Source organism: Cuculus canorus, chromosome 7 (assembly GCF_017976375.1).
Source record: "Cuculus canorus isolate bCucCan1 chromosome 7, bCucCan1.pri, whole genome shotgun sequence".
Lineage (NCBI taxonomy): Eukaryota > Metazoa > Chordata > Aves > Cuculiformes > Cuculidae > Cuculus > Cuculus canorus.
Window position 1 is genome coordinate 21,187,691 of NC_071407.1, and position 18,928 is coordinate 21,206,618.

At 36.9% G+C, this 18,928-nt stretch overlaps 1 protein-coding gene across 11 annotated transcripts in view; it reads right to left on the reverse strand.

The window, feature by feature from the left end:
- Positions 1-18,928, reverse strand: part of PPP3CB (protein phosphatase 3 catalytic subunit beta) — a 45,829-nt gene that overhangs the window by 4,611 nt on the left and 22,290 nt on the right. Inside the window, exons 10-16 of one of the 11 annotated variants that reach the window (XR_008450617.1) lie at positions 18,362-18,487; positions 16,830-16,907; positions 15,321-15,347; positions 12,337-12,421; positions 11,353-11,450; positions 1,820-1,879; positions 1,197-1,268 (exon numbers count right to left, since the gene is read on the reverse strand). Coding sequence is in view for 10 of the 11 variants with exons in the window: in XM_054070840.1 (XP_053926815.1) it covers positions 3,961-4,139; positions 5,796-5,825; positions 11,353-11,450; positions 12,337-12,421; positions 15,321-15,347; positions 16,830-16,907; positions 18,362-18,487 (623 nt within the window). In the remaining variant the exon portion in view is untranslated. Of the gene's footprint in view, positions 1-1,196; positions 1,269-1,819; positions 1,880-1,911; positions 4,140-5,795; positions 5,826-11,352; positions 11,451-12,336; positions 12,422-15,320; positions 15,348-16,829; positions 16,908-18,361; positions 18,488-18,928 lie in introns of those variants that run through there. The other 10 variants (XM_054070840.1, XM_054070845.1, XM_054070843.1 and 7 more) reach the window with 10 other exon arrangements.

The window sequence follows — 18,928 nt, forward strand, 5'->3', positions numbered from 1 at the left end:
ACAGCAAACATTCCACTCTTACACAACACGTACATAAAGGTTTTTGCAAAACAATAACGGATGCCATACCAAAAAAGTTTTAACAACTTACAGCAATGTTCTGCAACCTAAATATGACTTTAGACTTTAAACTTTTTCTGATATTGAACTTAGAAATACAGTTCAGTTTAAAATTCCCAGGTCAGATTAAAATTAATTATTTCAAATACAAACAGCAGACGGAAGTTGATTTGGACATTCCCTACTGCATTACTTGGGGCACCCTTGATGCAGGTACCCCCTTGCCTGACCAAGATTCTCATCAGCATTTTTTTTTTTTTTAATCCTGAGCAGACTTCCTTATAATCGAGGCTTGGCATCTTAGTCCATCTACATCTTTTTACATGACTAGAACACCTCCACCACTTCACTCCTATTCAATGCAGATGCTGATTCAGGCAGGCTCTCACACACTACTGCTACAAGAAAAAGAATAGATGAACAGGGTACTTTGTCCTAGCGATACTCATCTGTTTTATGGCAAAAGGTTATTTTCATTATGTGCTACTAACAAAGAATTGTTAAATGGGCAACAAGAATTTAATAACTGATAATGAAATTGTAGCAAGAATAGGAAAGTGTGAGCAGATACTGTGTCTGCTGCCTCTGAAAAAGCTTTTGTTTCTATGTAACAATGACGTTCAGAAAAGAAAGCAGTTTATGAAACCATTCTCAAAAAGTGTTCAGACTCAAACCAGAAGGGATCTGCCTCTAAGAGAAAAACAGCCCCATTTCACTTTCCCATTTCACAACTGGAATCTGATAAGATTTGAAAGGAAAGCTGCCATTTAACACTGTAAATGACGTCAGGTGGTGAAGCTGTGTGTGCACCACCAACTAAATAAATACAGGTAGGCTCAGGCTCAATAAGCAAGGTTGGCCGGCCCTGATCACCTCGCCAGGCAGCAGCAAGTTTCCCAACAACTAAAGTCCCTGCTCTAAATAAGCTCCAAACCCCTTATTCAGGCACTGCCTGCTCCAGCTCAGACCACAAACCCACCACCCCTCTCACAGCTTTTGCTACCTCCATCCTTCAGCTGGCAGAGTTGTTTCCAAGCATTCTCCCCGCCTACCCAAGGACAGGCAGACAACAGACTGTTTTTCCCCCCCTTCCTTAAGTCCTTGAAAGCAGCAAACAAGCAATACAAACTACTTACAGTTTTCTGGGCGGGAGGATATAATTTCTTCTCCCAAACAATGCAAGAATTAGAGGCAGCTCCAGACTTGACCTTTCAGAAACACAGCAGTAAAAAATGAGCACCTCCATTCTAAACACAGAACACCCCCAGACATAATCCTGTTACCCGACTCCTTGCTTACAGGCTGACAGAAGACACAGCATGAGAACAGAAACCAGGTCCACAACCGCCCAAGAAGTTTTTCTTTGTTGCACATCTGCCCTCACATCTGACAAAAGCTGCTACAGACAAGGAATCCTGCAGGGGAATCTTCAAGGAAGCAATTATCACTGCAGCTGGGCACGTACTGACAGACAAGTACCAGAACCAGCTCTCTCCAAGTACAGCGAGGCCTCTCCAGAAAAAAAGCTGAATCTGTATTTTCTCCAGCTAGTCCGAGTACTGATCACAACTAAGACCTGAGCATCAGATCATGAAAAAGACCATCTTGTGAGGCTGAGAAATCTTCCACTGGTGCTTACAAGGAGGAAGGGACCATCATAATGTTCACCACGTGTTTGTTCTGCTCTAGCACATCATACACAGACTATTCAGCTCACTAGTATGGGGGTGCTAGAAAAGAGAAACAAAACCAAACTTACCATTTTTTAACTTGATCTTCTGCACTCAAACTCTGAGAAGAGCTTCCAATTAGAATGCATCTGCAACAAAGTAAAATCAAACATTAAAATTCCATTAGCAATAGCGTGTTTGCTATTTCGAGTGTGGTTATTTTTATCTTAATGCTCATCCCATTCAGCAGCTCATCCTTACTTTAAAAACAATACACTAGAAGGACTAAATTGAGTATCTCTATTGGCTGTCAAAACAGTCCGTCCTCCCCTTCTGCTCAAAAAGCAGCCCCAACACACACTGGCATCCCGAATGTTTAGTTCAAACCAACACATGAAGCATAGCAATACTTAACAGCCTTTCTAGATCAACTAACACTGCTCTTACAAGCTTGTACAAACCAACAATGGATGTCCAGTGCAGCGGACAGAAAATATCTTGGTATTTTATTTATGAAAGAGAACTCAAATGCAAAAAAAGAAGCAGCAATTAACAGTTAAATTAAATAGCATTTACGTTAAAGCAGTTCTCTGCAAGTTAAATCTGACCTTTTAGGCTGTTTATTTTTTAAATAGCTTAAATTTTGAAGAGTATTTCTGAACAATTCTCAAGGTCAGATTAGACCTATGTGTGCCAAATAAAACCAATACACAATGTAGGAGCCGCAGCTCATGCACAAAATTTATTGTGTGCTACTGTTTATAAAATACTTGAATAGTTCAGAACATGCATAAAATTTCAACTGAAGGGAATGTACAGATTGTACTTCATAGCAAACAAAAAAAAAAAAAGGGAGATGAACTCTAGTGACCTAAGTTTCAAGTTGTGTTCCAGGGGATGAGAAGGACATGTAGCAAATGTCAAAATATATAACAAAGTACAGTGGCAGTCAGTGCAGGCCAGTATTTGTGAACAAATTAGCACAGGGCTTCAATTTTTATTTTAACCAAGCAGTCCTGTAGATACCAAATACATGCAGTCTCAAGTTTACACTTTCACTAATGCCTTAGCAGTTGAACAGAGCCATTGCTTACGTGCTGCTTTGCCTGAACAGAAAGTACGTCCCACACAGCTCGTTTCCTTTACAGATTTAAAAATGATAAAAAGCTTGCAGCTATTCAGCCCAGTGATTAGTAACTATTTCTGCAACCGTAATATTCACAATGAACTAAAAGTACCCATAACATCTAGGTAACCTACAGATGTACATCATAGGTCTATATATTAAATATTTGCAAAATGAAACATGCATACACAAAATACAATGCCAAGCTTTACAGACTTGATATGAATCAGAATTTACTTAAACAATGTACAAAGTTCAATTAAAAGTACCTTAAAACTAACACTTCCATATTTTTCTTACTTTTAAAATTAGTATATATAATTTTTTTTTTTAAATTCAAGGTGGGGAAGAGTCTTGAAAAAGGCGGGCAAAAAAGTTTCTAAATTAAATATTTTTTTTAAAATCTGTGTTCAAGTAATAAACATTCCTACATAGAAATCTTCCGGTAAGCTGTAACTAAAAAATACAGTGAATACAATATAGAATTAGCAACATTGAAGGAGTAAACCTGAGGTCAGCATTTTACAGAATGACCAACGGAGATTTTTTTTTGGCATTTTTTCTGTCTATTTAAAATACAGTTTTTGCAGCCTCAGATATTTTAAGACCATTCTAATCTATCGTTTTAAAGACATTTCATGAAACCAATGTCCATTAATAAATAATTAGTTCTTAGGGTTGGATTTGAAAGTCTGATTTAAAACAAATGAACAAAAACTATCTCTACTGAAAGAAAAATCCCATTTGTAAACTTAAAAGTGTCGACAACGATAAGCGCAAGATGCTAGTCTAGGTGTGCTTTATTGACAACAGCCCAATTCTTTCCCCAGATCTCTTCTGAAGCTTCTGAAGCCAGTGGTGGACGTTGCATAAACGGGCGAGGCATGTTCCTAGGAGGCCAGGTCACCACGCAAAGAGAGGGGTTGTTGTCTCAAAAGCATGATGGTCTGTCTTCAGTGGGATCAAATCAGAGGGCTCTCCACCTCCTCTTAAGCAGTCCCTTCGAGCGAACCCCCCAGCTATCCCATCGGATGTCACATCAAAGAGCAGTAATCTAGGAATTCTCAGGCAAGACAAGAGTGAGTAAACCAGAAGCCGACGTGGTCACTGTGCATTGTTGTTGCCAGTTCCATTATTTCCATTGGCATTTGTGTTGTTTATAGTATTAATACCATCTTGCTGAAGAGCATCTTTCCTTGGTGGCATTCTCTCATTGATCCTATCCAAACCTTTTGCTTCTTCAAAACTGCAGATTTTATGTTGCGGAGAGAATCCTCGTATTGCTTAACAAAATGCAAATTTGATATGTCAGTAATGGAAAAATAAGTTGAAAGCATTTACTTTTTCTAACAAATGATGTTTAAAAACAGGTAAGAAATCAGCCAAAGAAACTTATGGCTCCGCATCTGTATTAGTAAAAGCTTATCTAACCTGCTTTCCTGACATGTTCAATGGCAATCCTGACTTCAGTTTGTTACAAAAAGAACAAAGTATGGCAAATATTCTGCAAGTAGGAATCAAGGGGTTTAAGCCCACTTGATTGCTTCTGCGGGTCCCTGGCGTGGCCAGCTACAACAGCAACGGCTTTCGCTGCCCAGGGCGCCAGGCTGATCTTAGCATCCCCCTTCTCTCTGGTGGAATGTCAGTAAGATCTCAGCAGCAGAGCAAGTGGAGTGGAGGCAAAGCAGCAAAGGGCTACAAAAGTCATAGTAGATTCACATCGTGGCCTAATCCTGCAGTTTTCATGCAGGCAAAACTGCAGGATGTGGTTCACATTCTGTGCTACTCGTGTGGATGATGGAAATGGACACAACCACAATCACCGAGTTAGCACTGGGGTTAAACAATGGTATCGTTTAAATACAAACGTATTTAAAATAACTATAGAAAATAGGTATTATTTTGCTACAGATTATTTTAATGAATGAGGTCTGTATTCAAATTTACACCTGAAAATGGCTGACCACACGATAAGAGCAAAGTCTTTGGGATTAAATAATTCCGTGAAGATTTAAGTACAGCTTTCCACTCACAACAAAGGGACGTTGTATGTGTGTGTGAAAAATATGGCCCTTGCTTATATTTTTTGAGGTCTGACTTCCTTAATTAAAAAACAAAGAATACACTCATTAAACGGTGCTTTGTGACCAAATCTGACGAACTCCATAGGCAGCTCTCAACAGCTACGCTGTCATTCACTTCATTGAATATTGAGCAAGAGGAAACTGAAGTCTCTCTGAAAACACAACAATCTGAAGTTGAATACCCAAAATGCCAAGTAATTTGATGGAATTTTGCTCAATACCACTATCAAAGGGCATATATACAACTTATTCAGCACAGAAGCACTAATAATCCATGAAATTTAATGTGCCTCATTCTGACAGGCTGGTACAGATACTGGAAATAAATTTTGTCAATGAATTATGCTCAGAATCTATAGAAAACAACCATTACATTTATACATCTTGCACTAGCAGATGTGTTATGGAAGGTTTTAAAAAAAATACCTTCAAAGCCATTAGAATAGGCTGTATGAGAAAAGACATGCATAAACAACCCTCCTTCCAAATACAAGCCCTCCCCACAAACAAAACCTTGCACTTGAATGCAGAAAAAAACCACTAAACACTACCATAGTAAGGACTTCAAGACAACACCACATTATCACAACATGCTATTATACAAAAACCTACTGCATATTTTGTAAAAAAACAAACAAACAAAAAAAACAAAAACAAAACCCCCAAGAACTTCCCTAAAATATTAATCATCATCCTAAAGCCAGAAATGAATGTTACATGTAAAAGGAATGAATCAATGCAGTTGATTCATCTCTGCTTGTGCAAGTTGAAAGTAAAACACACCCACACAGAGTACTTTTGCGTTCCCTCCCAGCCACCACAGATCTCTGCCAATGGCAAAGACTCTGATCATACCTTTTTCAGCCTCAATTGCCTCTACAGTGGCTGTACAGAAGTGAGCAGATGCATGCAAAATGAATGAGAAAGATGAAGAGTGTAATATCGCATAGCAGAAAAGGCAATGAGCAATTTAATATAGAATGCTACGCCAGATTAGAGTACGCTTAGTTAAATATCATAATTAAGGTTTTGGGGGGTTGCTTTTAAGTTTAAGCAAAACTTCTGAATTTTAACTAATACACTTTATCAACTGAAAGTTACTGACTGCACATTTCTAGAAGGCGGTTTTTGTTGGGTTGTTTGGTTTTTTTTAGTAACAGAAAATTTCATAATTTCATCCAATGTTCAAGTTGTGGTATAGTTTAAAAAATATTAAAGGTCTATTTGAGACTACTGTTTCTGAATATTAAAATGCATTTGTGAGCTTCATTAAATTATCAGGCAGGATGCTACAAAAATAACATTAGCCGTGTTCTAACAATAAGAAATTATTTTTACGTTTAGCTCCCTGAAGTTTAACTGGCACTTCAATATCTCACTGGATTTTAAGATCAAATGGGTATCTCTGAGAACTGAACCCTAAAAGGCAAATCTAGCAAGTCATATTTACAAAGTCTCATAAATTATTTAGTTGAATCAACAATACACTCTGCAGCACGAAGTGGTCTGAAACTAACATCGTCTTGGTGGGTAAATTAATGGGAACATGAAAAAAAAAATAATCTAGCTTACTAGTTGTTTTTCCAACCAAATAACCATGGCATCTCCTATAACTTCTCAGGTGTATGATACTTTCCAATTATTTTAACTCTAGAAGTCAAAGCTTTAACAGAAGGATTATCAGGATATCAAAATAACCTTCTGTCAGGGCAAACTTGCTTAAGAAACCACTTTGTATCCATGACCAAAGGGGAGCCAAGTTTCAATAGTGGTAATAACTTTTATCTCCACTATTGTGTGCCATGTTTCTAATACCACAATTTCAGGAATGTTAACAAGAAAATAGCATACGTAGCACTAACCTACTTGTGTAGTGCCTGATACATATTGTTAAAACCAAAAATCATAGCAGGGCACTTAAGCAAATGTTGGGAAAACTGGCTATATAAAAAAATATGGCTTTCTTTAAAACAAATGAAGTTTATCACTTCTCATTTCATATCCAACAAAAACCAGACACAACATTTCCATTGCCTATACTATGTAGTTAAGCATCAACTGCCTACACTGTGGCAGAAAATTATGATTTCCACTGAGAGACTCTAAAGAAATAAAGAAAAAGAGGTATCTGCACTAAGTGCTACTGCAATAATGTGGAGTACTTAAAGGTAATGCAGCATTTTAACTTTTACATACTGCATATTCCACAGTACCCAGAAAAAAATATCCTGCCCTTTTATCTATAGAGACGAGGACTATCCCTGAATTAAATCCAAAAGCCACTTGAATGGATGGTTATTTATGTTTACGTCAAGGGAAAGAAACTTTCTCAAACTGTAAAAATAAATTAGTTTAGGAATTATTTTAGAAAGTCACCGAATATGTACTTTGATACTACAATCAATTTGCCATAGAAGTACAAAACTACATAAAACAACCACCTCTTTCCACCATTTCCTGTTACCTGTGAAGTCTTTGTTTTCAATCTTTTCCTGAAAAGATCACGGATACTGATTTATCTCTGTAAATTATGTAGTTTGGTCATAAATACAATTTTCAAAATTTACTCCTAGTCCATTCTACTCGTAGTACTATTATTCAAAAAAAGATCTTGAAATATTACATCACAGTTAAGAAAAAAAGAATTTTCAACTTGACATAAAAGACCAAACTGACTGGAAAATACTAGTACTTAAAAATGCATTCTGTAAAGACTCAATTTGGAAAACAATTTTGTCTTTTGTCATTTGCAGGATTGTCTTTTGCAGGTACATCTGAATTGAAACTATATTCTCTGTAAACCCTGATAAACCTCAAATGAAAAAACCTTTGTCACACTAATGCAACAGGTAATCCTGAAGTCTTCACTCAGAAAATTCTCACCTTCAGAGCAATTTTTAAGCAACGGGGTTCAATGGCATTTCCATCTTTGATTCCAGCTCTTCCCCTGCTTTACTTAGGGGACAGCTCTGATACAAAATCTTTGCCAACTGTCAACATAAACCCAAACCCCCTCTGACTGCAAGGGCAGCAATGGGAGGTGAGAAGTGTTTGGCTACTTCAGTTGATTCCCATGGAAGTACTTACAACGTTTTAACTTAGGCTTGTGTTTAGAATGTTCCTGAAGGAGGCTCTAGGTGATTGGAGATTTTTTTAACAGACGTTGACTCAATTTGGAAAATAACGTTGCTGGATTCAGTTCACAGAATAAGTCACTAGGAAATACTACTTTAAAGAACAGTACTTAACACAGTCTTTAATATTTCAGCTACTATAACGGAAGCAATATTAATATTTTAAAACATAAATCTGCATTCTAAAAAAATTTAGAAACATACAAAGGCCACAATTCCCCCAAATCTATTTTATCCTAGTACATTAGAGCTAACTTAAAATAAAATAACCTAGTATTTGTTTTTCAAAAGGATATCCATATATTTCTAGGGGAAAAAACAATTCATATACCGACTCTTCCATAGGATGTAGTTTTTAACTTTTCCCCCCCAAATTAGCTTTTTCAACTGACTTGCCTCTGTTTAACGTTTTCACTACAGTTAAAATTTGTATTTCTCAGACTGTTCTGTTCAGCACTAACAATCTGTTCAAGCATTGCCCACAGAGTTCATTAGACTGACTGATGTGTTTGATGCCCTCTGCTTTTCATCAACACCAACAAGCTTCTTTCCTCTGGAAATGGCCAGTATCTCACAAAAGATCGTAGCTGCGGCTACATGAGTTCCTGAAATAGTAGTGGTACTTCCCAAGATCTGGTATGGAATATATTACTGACATTAACAACCATAATAGGCATACATGCAAAAATTGCATATGCATTGCCTAAATGGTGACTTACCGATGGATTTCTCTACATATTTGCCCTGACAAAAAAAATTCAGCCCAGCTCTCTAGAGAATGGTAGATAGACACTCCAATTTCTAACAGCTTTCAGAGCTTCTCACAGGATTAACAGCAACCAGCACAACTACATTTTTTCTCAGTGCGCCATTGAAAAATGAGCACTTGTAAGACTGAAACCTGGAAAACATACTAGTCAGTTTTGTGAATCTTCAAGCAAATACAAGAATAGAACCCCCACCCCCCAAATATTATGTTCTTTAATTTTCTCTGATCTAGAGTAGTTTAAACAATTTACAGTATACTGATCAATATAGTACAATATACTTCAAAAAGTAATGAATTATTTGTAGTGAGAAATCCTACTATACTATTAGTGACCATGTTTTTGCCAAGAATAGGAATTCATTGATATTTTGATGGTTTAGAAAAGTGTCAGTTGGGGAAGTTTTATTTTACTTTTCTGGTTTACTTCTAGCTTTGCAATTGAGCGTAACGATTTAACATGTCTACTTTTTAAAGACTGCAACAATAAAATTCTTATCAGTAAAAAGAAGTTACTGCAATTTAAGGAGAACTAACAGTTGGCATGAGTTATTTCAAACAATCAACATGACTAAAACAAATGGGATATATTAACATAGTGCATCAAGGAATATTGCCATCAAAAGTTCTAGTCAAGAAAAAAAACCACACCCCCACAAAAATCCAAACCACATTTTGCATGCTTTCCAAATGTCTCACGTTTTCAGCAATGGTAGAAAGTCATACTTTTTGTGTTAAAAAAATTTTCTAGTCAGTTTGATCCTCTCTGATATTTTTAATGCAACATGGATAAAAATCTGTTAAATGAGTGAGAGGAATGCAGACTCACTTTTTAAAAGCATAATAAAGTACCTTATCAAACAATGAAAATTAAAACTAGAACATATGCTTTTGGAATAGTTGGATGGATCAGGAAACACACACCATATTTCTTGTTATAGACATTCACAAAACAATCACATACACACACTGGACATATAAACTTACTTGTAGACATTATATGTCCACTGAAAAATGACTTAAAATGTGACATTTATGTTTCAAAGCTATTATAAAACAGCTTTGATAATTTAATAGAAAATGCAGTGAAAAAAAACCAAAAAACAGCTACATAGAAAATTTTAAAAATCCTAGTAAACAGACTAAGTCACAAAATGAGAAAAGCAGCTACTCTTGGAAAAGATTGCATAAAAAGTGGTATTCATATATCACAATCTTTCAACAGCTATAAAATCCAGTGGTCCCATAAGACAGCTCTATACTTTCTAGTAAAGCCTGAAGATGGCCAATAATAATGGTCTTTAAATAATTCATGTCGAGAGTGCTGCTGATGTGAAGTCCAGTTTCAGACTGGTATATTTCAGTTACCCACCATTCTGAACAGAAACCTGGACTGCATTCTTTTAATCCATCTAGTACAATCGCACGGCCTTCTCCCTAAGTCTAGTTAATCATTTACAGGCCTTGTGAAAAACTATGATCCAATGATTCAACAAACTAAAAAAAGAAGAAAAGCCTTTTACAAAATATTCAATGAGCCAGATTACAGGTATATTTTGCATAGAGTTCTTTTTATTTTCATGCAAAAAAAATATAGGCACACTTAATAACACCCTTTTATTTTGATTTATTTACAAGTTTTAAATTCAATCCCTTTATTCTCAACTGATTTTATAACAATTATTGAATATTTTTCAAGTACATTATTGTTCAAAATGCACAGACAATGTGCAGCAGCAAATGCAGCAAACCTCAAAAACAAGGTGCTACAACATTGCTTCTACATCAAGAGACAGACAAGTGTCTGGGGTAGTGGTTTAATTTTAACACTTATACAGACATACATCTATACCTAGAGAGAGACAGACAGATCTAAGAAAGCAGCTACATCTGCAGAGGAAGGAAACAGCATGTTACAAGGACAGTTCAGGGAGGTCAATTATACATAGAACATTTGACAAACAACATAGAGAACAAACTTTGGCATTAATTACCAGGGTACAAAACGCAGCACATTTCAAACTATCAATGGAGCGCAGTATGGAACTCTGCAGCCTGTAGCTGTTTGTTAATATTAATCTCAACAAGTATTTGACACTGTCAATGAAAATACTAACACATCTATAATAAAACCTTTTAAATGGAAAGCAGATGAGTAATGATGCAAAATTTCATTGCCATTTTTGTGTCTGTAATGATCAAATGCCTCAATATCAGATCTATAAGGTCACTCCAGGCATCTGCACCACCTGAAAAACCATAAACTAAGGAAGTTCAAAGTCTGTAACACGTGGCCTGACACCGCTGACCTCATTTGCTTTTAGTTTTATACCCTGGTTAAGTATCCATTTCACATTGCCTGATTAACACATAACACTATGCTTGTATCAGCCGCTAAGACAAGAACTGAAAAGCATAAGAAATTCCCTGCATGCATTATGTGTGGTGTTAGCAAAAGAGTGAGATGTGCCCCAGTCCATTTGAGGCACAGCAAGTTGCATAACATCATTACCACTTTGCAGGGTCTGCCGTCCTCCAGCCAACACTCCACTAGGTAACATTCCAGTGGGAGTCAAGCCCTTGAGTGTCAGCACACTTTCACTCTCCTCCCTGGTGGGAAAAACAAACACAAGAAAGCCTTAAATATCCACTAGTGAAGACTTGGATTAAAGTAAAATAAGGGATGGGGAGAGGGAGAGCCTATTTTTGCTGTGCTTATGCGTGTCAAGACTGAATGCAAATTCAAATTCAAAAAACTAGAAAGGGGAAAATATTTCTGTTCCATACCAGGCTTTCCTTTGCCCAGGAGTTATAAGCACTGATTACTTCTGAACCAAATTATGAGCAATTATTCAAAGCTAATGAGCCTGCATGTGAAATTAGCACCGAATGCCTCATGAGGTACTAAATGTATATCAGTGCCATAAAACAACCCACAATTTTGTCCAAAGTGTCTACGCTTCAGGAAATACCAACTTGAAAAACATATCTCTATTCGAACAATTATGGTCTGTGGAAAACTACATTTTGGGTAAACATGATCATGAAATCTCCAGGTCTAGACAGGTACAAGAAAATGGTATTTTTTAAAAGCCGAAAGCAAGCAAACAAAAACCTGAAAAAAGCCCCAGCCTGGTCCTCAGCTCTCTGGTATGCCAGAGATTTTCTGAGCTCCTGACCTCCTCCGTTACACCTCTGATTTCAATTTCTCTATTTTGGTATTGTCTTTCCAACACACACAGTTAACAGCTGCACAAATAATGTGCAAACTAAAGATCATGTTCTCTAATTTCTTGAAACATTTCTCAAAACATAACCTAAAAATATCCTTTAACCAAACATATCAACACCAATAGGGTGCATCAAATGCCAAAAAAGATTCTGATGCATGAGGATCTCCCTGAAAAATGTGTGGCATCCATTATCCTGGAACAGACATGTTTTCCTAATGTACATAATAAGAGGGGTTTTAGGAAAGCAGAACTCATGTAAATACCTGAGAACAGAGAAGACTCTTGCCATCTTGCCAATTGCACGGATTTTGTTCCTGATAATTTCTTTCCGAGCAGCAGCTGTACCTACTTTCAATGGAATAAGAGAGAGTCTCAAGCTCATGAGTATTTACAGGTTCACCATTTTAAAGTGCATCAAATTCAACACAACTGTAAGGTCAGTCCTCTTCACATGAGGCCAGCACCCAAGCACTTAACAGCCCAAAGTCATAGAATTAATGCTTTAGAATGCCACCAAAACCACCATTGTCTCTGTGTCCACAGAACACACAAACAAAAGTTTAGGAAATCACTGTGAATAATCTAAAGCTAGCAAGCATCTAAATTGCTGCCACTGCTGTGTAGTAACTATCATAATTCATTTGCCTAAATGTCACACTTGAAATTCTTCACTGACATCTGTGTATATTAAGAGGTAGGCATGCAGCTGAATACAGAAGTCAAAGAGATACCACAAAAAATAAAGACTTGTTGCTAGTTCTTACACAGCTGTCCGAGAGAAAACAATAGTTTGTCTGCTCGTTTTTATGCCAACTTGGCAAAACACACTCCAACACAACTCACAAAATAAATGTCATCAAATTGCACTGTGCTCTCCCTTACCACCCAGAGCACGTTCCCTATCATCTTAGGACTCCACCACTTGCAGAAATTGATCTGGAGTAAATACTGCATATTCCAGACAGCAGAGAGAGACTGTTCATGACAGACAAAAGTGAAGATAAAGCCCTGACAGGAGGTTTGTGACTAGGAAAGAGAGATGCCTTTGCTTGCCTTGATGTTATAAAAATGGAAGCTTCTCTTCCAGCAGTAGGTGTTGCTGGTTTGTTTCAATGCCTAAAAGTTGTCCTTCCCTTCATGGGCCTTTCTTTTTGTCGACTCCTCAATACCACTAGAACAGTACATGTAGATAAGGAGATCTCAAACCTCAAACCCTGACTCCTCCTCAGCCACCGGGGAAGGGGGAGTATTAATCACCGAGCTAAGAGTAACTCAGTCCTACTTTGAATTCAGCCACAAGGGTCAGAAAGTGAACAAATCCAGACAACTCTGTTAGGTACTCCAGATCTTCCACAGATCACTGTTCTTCAACCCTTGGAGAGAAGTACTCATTAAAAAGCTGGAATTTGCAGGAATGTAGAAGAGAGGATCATGGAAGCAGGCAAAGGAAAGCTGCACAGCCACAGATCTGTCCACCTGCGTTCAAAAACAGCAGTGGTGGCAAAAGCCTTTTCTCATCTCTGCTCACTAGCCTTTAGCTTCCACGTGAGAGTGCGTTCACTCTAGCACAGCAGACACCCTTTCCAGACCACGGCTACAGGAACGCAAGGCCTTCTGTTGCACAACGGCAGGCAGACTTCCCACCCCGACACCAAACCAAATCAAATAAGAAAGGTAAGGCATAGAGGGGCAAACAACAAAACCACACAGCAAGGAAAATGTATAGAAGTGACAAAGGAAAAAGCGAGCAAGAGACAACTTTTACATGAACACAATGGAAGTATCTCAGGGTATAACAAACATCTGCCAATCCATTTAAACGTAATGAAAAAGCCAGGAACTACCAAGTAAAGCTTTTTTAGACAAAGGAACAACTTCAATAAAGTGCAGACACCAAACCAAAAATAATAATAAAGAGACAGAATGCTCATGAAAGACTTTAAGTAGGGTAGGCTGAAACATTACATTTCTACTGAAAATACTTTATTTTAAATTTTAAATTTTTATTTTTTAGAGTTCCAGAATTTTCCACTTTATCTCTTTGAACCCTATTAAGTAACAGCTTGAGGATCTAGAAGGAGGAGGGGACGCTTTCTTATCGAAAAGGCTGTGGCTAAGTGACCTCCCACCCACACCACTTTGAAGGCTATCCTGCTGCAGAGTTGTAAGACGCAGGCTGGAAAGCCTTCAGGCAGTGATACTGCTCACCTCTGGAAGGTCCCTGTGCCTTAAAAGGAGAAAGGATTGTTCGCTGTAGTTTGTTTGGTTTTGGTTTTTTTTTTTACCATAACCTTTCATTGTCCCAGTCCTCCAGCAGCCACGCAACCAAGCCAAAAGGCGGCACATGTTACTCCATGCTGCAGCACTGCACTAATGTGGCCACCAAATCCTAGTGAGTTCAGAGAGGGGATAGCAAGGCAGCATCTGCCTGCAGAAGAATGTCTCCACCACACCCTGATTCAGAGACCACAGGACAAAGAACTCTCCCATTCTCCATTCTCAATGTCTGCACAAGAAAAACTCTGAGGCACTCATACTATTACATTCCAAAGAATTCATGTACCCTTTGGAAACATCTGTATAGTCTAATGCATTCCCCAGTATCAGAATCATCCTCTAGAAGTGACAGATTTACGCAGAGAGCAAATGGATTATTAGGTAATTAATGGTCAGAAGAATTTTTCTGCACAGAATAATCTACCCTGAAAATTATGAAAAATAGGCGACAGACCATGAATCTAAGTTAATAGGCTTCTTTTTACATTTTGGATCCAGCCGTCTTTAAAACCACACATACAATCAAAGAGTACCTTTTTGACATCTCGGGTGAAGGAAACTAGAAGTACTATACCAACCGGGTTTTGGAACATTTGTATAAACATATTCCATGCACAATCTTAAAAAAAAGGTCACCATAAAATTATTAAAGAGCAAGACAGACAACTGAACACTCCCTACACATGCAGGACCAAAGATAAAATTTTAGAAACAGGTCAAAGAATGAAATTCTACAAAAAAGGAATGGAAGAAAGGAGGAAAAAAATTCATGCACAGAAAGACAGATGTCTTGGAATATGACTTCTGATAACATAATACATAAGCCTTTATAAAAATCCCATTGAAATGGGTAATAATAATAAAATGCTACATAGGTCTCTCAACAGAAAGGTATTTTCCGCATTAATACTTATACTACAGGTTCTACAAAGTCATATTTCAAAACATTCCTACTCTGTCTGGTCTGTACCTTTTTTATTGCCATATATGAGTCGCTCTTCAGATGGAGAGTCCAGAAAAAAAGGAAGTGAACGATGGAGAAAAAGGTAAGTGAGACAAATAAAATAAAGATATTCAACTTGGCAGTGGTAATAAAGGAGGAATGGAGAAGAAATGTGAGAAAAATAAAATGGGAAATTGCAACACTTAAAAATGCATTCATAGAACAAGAAGTGGAATTGTCGAGTGTATTTTAAAATTTGACAATAAACAAGCGAAAGCTTGAAAGTCAACAGTAAAAAAAAAAAAATGTATTCACATAGAAAGATAAAGCATAGACAGTATCTAGGTGGCATTAAGAGATGTATCAAGCAAAGAAATTGTTAAATGAGACAGAAGAATAAAATAATTAATTCAAATTAGGAAACTGCAGCTATTATACTAAAGACAGAGCATACACAATCAACTGATGACCGCACTTACATCAGACAACCTAAACCCCACCATCCCAGAATACCGCCAAACCCTGCACTGCAAGTGTTTGGTGTAAGTTGCTTTATGCTCAATTCAGTATGATTACCTGAATGAAAACATACATCAACAGTTTGCAGGATCACATCTGAGACTACTTCTAAGTTTTCTCATTCCTGGCGACAATCTAAAAGGCTGCAAAGTTCCAGTGCCTCATAACCAATGCATTCCAACCTAAAACACACAGCTGCTTGGCAGAACACTATTTCTGCTACTAACAATTATCAGACATGAAAAATGGGGTCATATCTCTAGGATCTTCATAAATGATCTTTAGTGCTCCTCAAAGGTTGCTGAAACTTTTCTTCCTCCTCCCTAACCACCAATCAAGCCACCAAATCAGTTCTGTTATTGGATAAAATGAACCAAGTCTGAGAAACTTTTAGCTGTGGCATTAAGCACTACTGTAAAAAACCAACAGAACAAAGTGTGATGTGCTAGGTCTGTGTCACCGTGCTACAAATATCTCAATAATCTACTGTATCACAGGATTAAAGACAAAAAGATGTCATAATTCATTACATAAACACGTTATACAAAGTACATATGAAAGCTTTCCTAACTTTTATGCTTCAAACACGAACACCAAGAGTTACACTTGTATTTCATATCTTCTGCACAGTACTTTATCACAAGAAATACTATATCAACTCTTCTCTGAAGAGCAATCACTACAACATTTAATATCTTATAGTAGATATATAAGAGCAAAGTCAGTTTAGTATGTTTCAATTTTGAAGTACCAAGAAATGATGAGGTTTTTCCAGAAAAAGTATCAGTTTTAAACAGAAGTCAGATATGAATATTTGCGAAGGATTCCATTACTGCTTCTTGGTCACAAACACAAAACCACAATTCCTTTCTCTGTCCCCCCAAGTGTCATTACCTAGAGAAAAATCTGAAGACAATTTTCTTCAAATTCCATGTACTGTTACACCACTCTAATTCAAATACTGTTTCCCAGGTTATTACCATTAAAAAGATTCACATATCTTAAAGTAATCCCTACCGTCAAATTGATCTTCTCCCTCTGTCATCAGTTCATCATCAGAGCAAATGCTTAAAACGTTCACCAACATTTCTGTTACTGCATAGGAAAAAAAACCCAACAACTTATTTCATTCCCTGTAGAATTTAAAATGTCGATGCACTCAAGATACAAGTCAACAGCAACTACAGTGAATGAACTTCACAGCCACTGCTCAGCAATCTGATAACAAAATTATGTCTTTTTCTTCATGTGCATTGTCACAGAATTTAAAAAGCTCAGACATATATGTAGATAAGAATTGTATCACCTAACAATCAAAGAACACAGCAGAGCTTTCCCTCTTGTCTTACAAGGAGTTCTTTTAAATACAAATTGTCTTATTATTTTTTTTTACATTAGGATAAGCATTTGAACTAGATTTTATGTGAAACATACTTAAATGTGACAACATTTTTGACTGCTCAAATTTAGGTTGAGAATGAGAAAGCTGTTCTATTCCTGGCAAATGTAGGCATGAAGCAGAAAAATATGATAAAACTCTGGTGCAAACTACATGTCTTTTCAAACTCCCCTTAAACATATCAACATAGTGGACGCAGAAAGCTTGTATTTTCTTTCTCCGGGAATCACCTTATTCTGCCACTCAATCTTACCCACGCGTATCAGACTCTCTCTTAGTGGGACAGTCACACTAAGAAGTGTCCAAATTATTTGTGTTCAGCTGCTTACTAAAGACAATATACACAACTCTAGAAACTCAGGTTTATATGACCGTAGATACATAATCTCAAGAACACTTTTCAAAGAAATTTAGAGAGCTTTCTAGATCTCTCTTATGAAAACGGCAGTTCCTGTCACAGAAGGATTTTAAACAGACCTAAATAGCCTCTAACCTCATTGCTTTTCAGCTGAAGACTACTTGGAGCCCCAGTGTCCTAGATTCAGAGTTATCAACTCTAGAGGGGAAAAAAAATTATCTAAATTATCCTTTTCACAAGAAAAAATATAACTGAAAAAGCTATCTTTAATGAAGGTCAATATGTAATAACTATACAGAAAAGTTAAAATTTTACATGAACATCTCAACATAGTTTACATCTATGCAAGATTAATAACATACACAACCTAGCATTTTGTAGAAAGACGAACACTACACTTTAGTACTGACTTCAAAGACACTACTTCAGAATACAGGTACAGGCGGTTAGTATAAATCATAATTCCTGCTAACATTTCTGCTTTATTAGATGCAGTTTTAACTATCTTGTCTGAAACAGCTGAAGAAAACAACCAAAACCTGTGGAACAAGCTGCATTTCAGTCTGTCCTTTCTCAGAAATGGCATTTTCACATGCCAAAAAGACCTCCCAAAAGCTATTTAACAACTTCACCAAATCTTCTACCTGATAGACAAATATAGACACCCATTTTCACAAAAACTATGCAATTAATCTCCGACTTGTAAATATATTGGGGGGAAAAAAAAAATCTTCCCAACATCAATCTCAGAGAAATAGGGAAGATATTCACTGATGCGTAACTTTTGCCTACCTTTTTCTCCAACAAATGGCAAAGACCATGTGAAAACATCCATAAAATTCGGTAGCCAGTAAGGATGCGGAGAACAATTGAACTGACGAATATTCATCACATTGTTTTCATATTTTAATACAGCAGCTAAAATAAAATTCAGATGTTTTGAAACGAAAGGTTAAAACTTGCAAGTACCACACATGTAAAGTCACAGGTTTGTTTCAGCTCTATTTTATACTATAGACAAAATAATCCCAGAGACAGTCTATTATCTTTAACAGGATTTACAGAACTGATTTCTAATGGAGAACTTTGGATTTTTATTGCACATGTTGCAGTTTAAGGTACTATTTTGTGTCAACATAATTCTCTACTATCCTGTTATAGGCCTCAATGAACACAGACTTTAAAAGGTCCTGAAAAGGTGTAATTTCAGCAACTTTAACAAAATCTGAACTCAGAAGAGCAGCATATCCAGTATACAGATTCAGGTTTTCTCTCTTTCATATGTGTCTTCTCACATTTTAAGCCTGGAGTAAAACCACAGAAATCTAGAACCTCAGGGAGAAAGGGAAGCACAGAGAA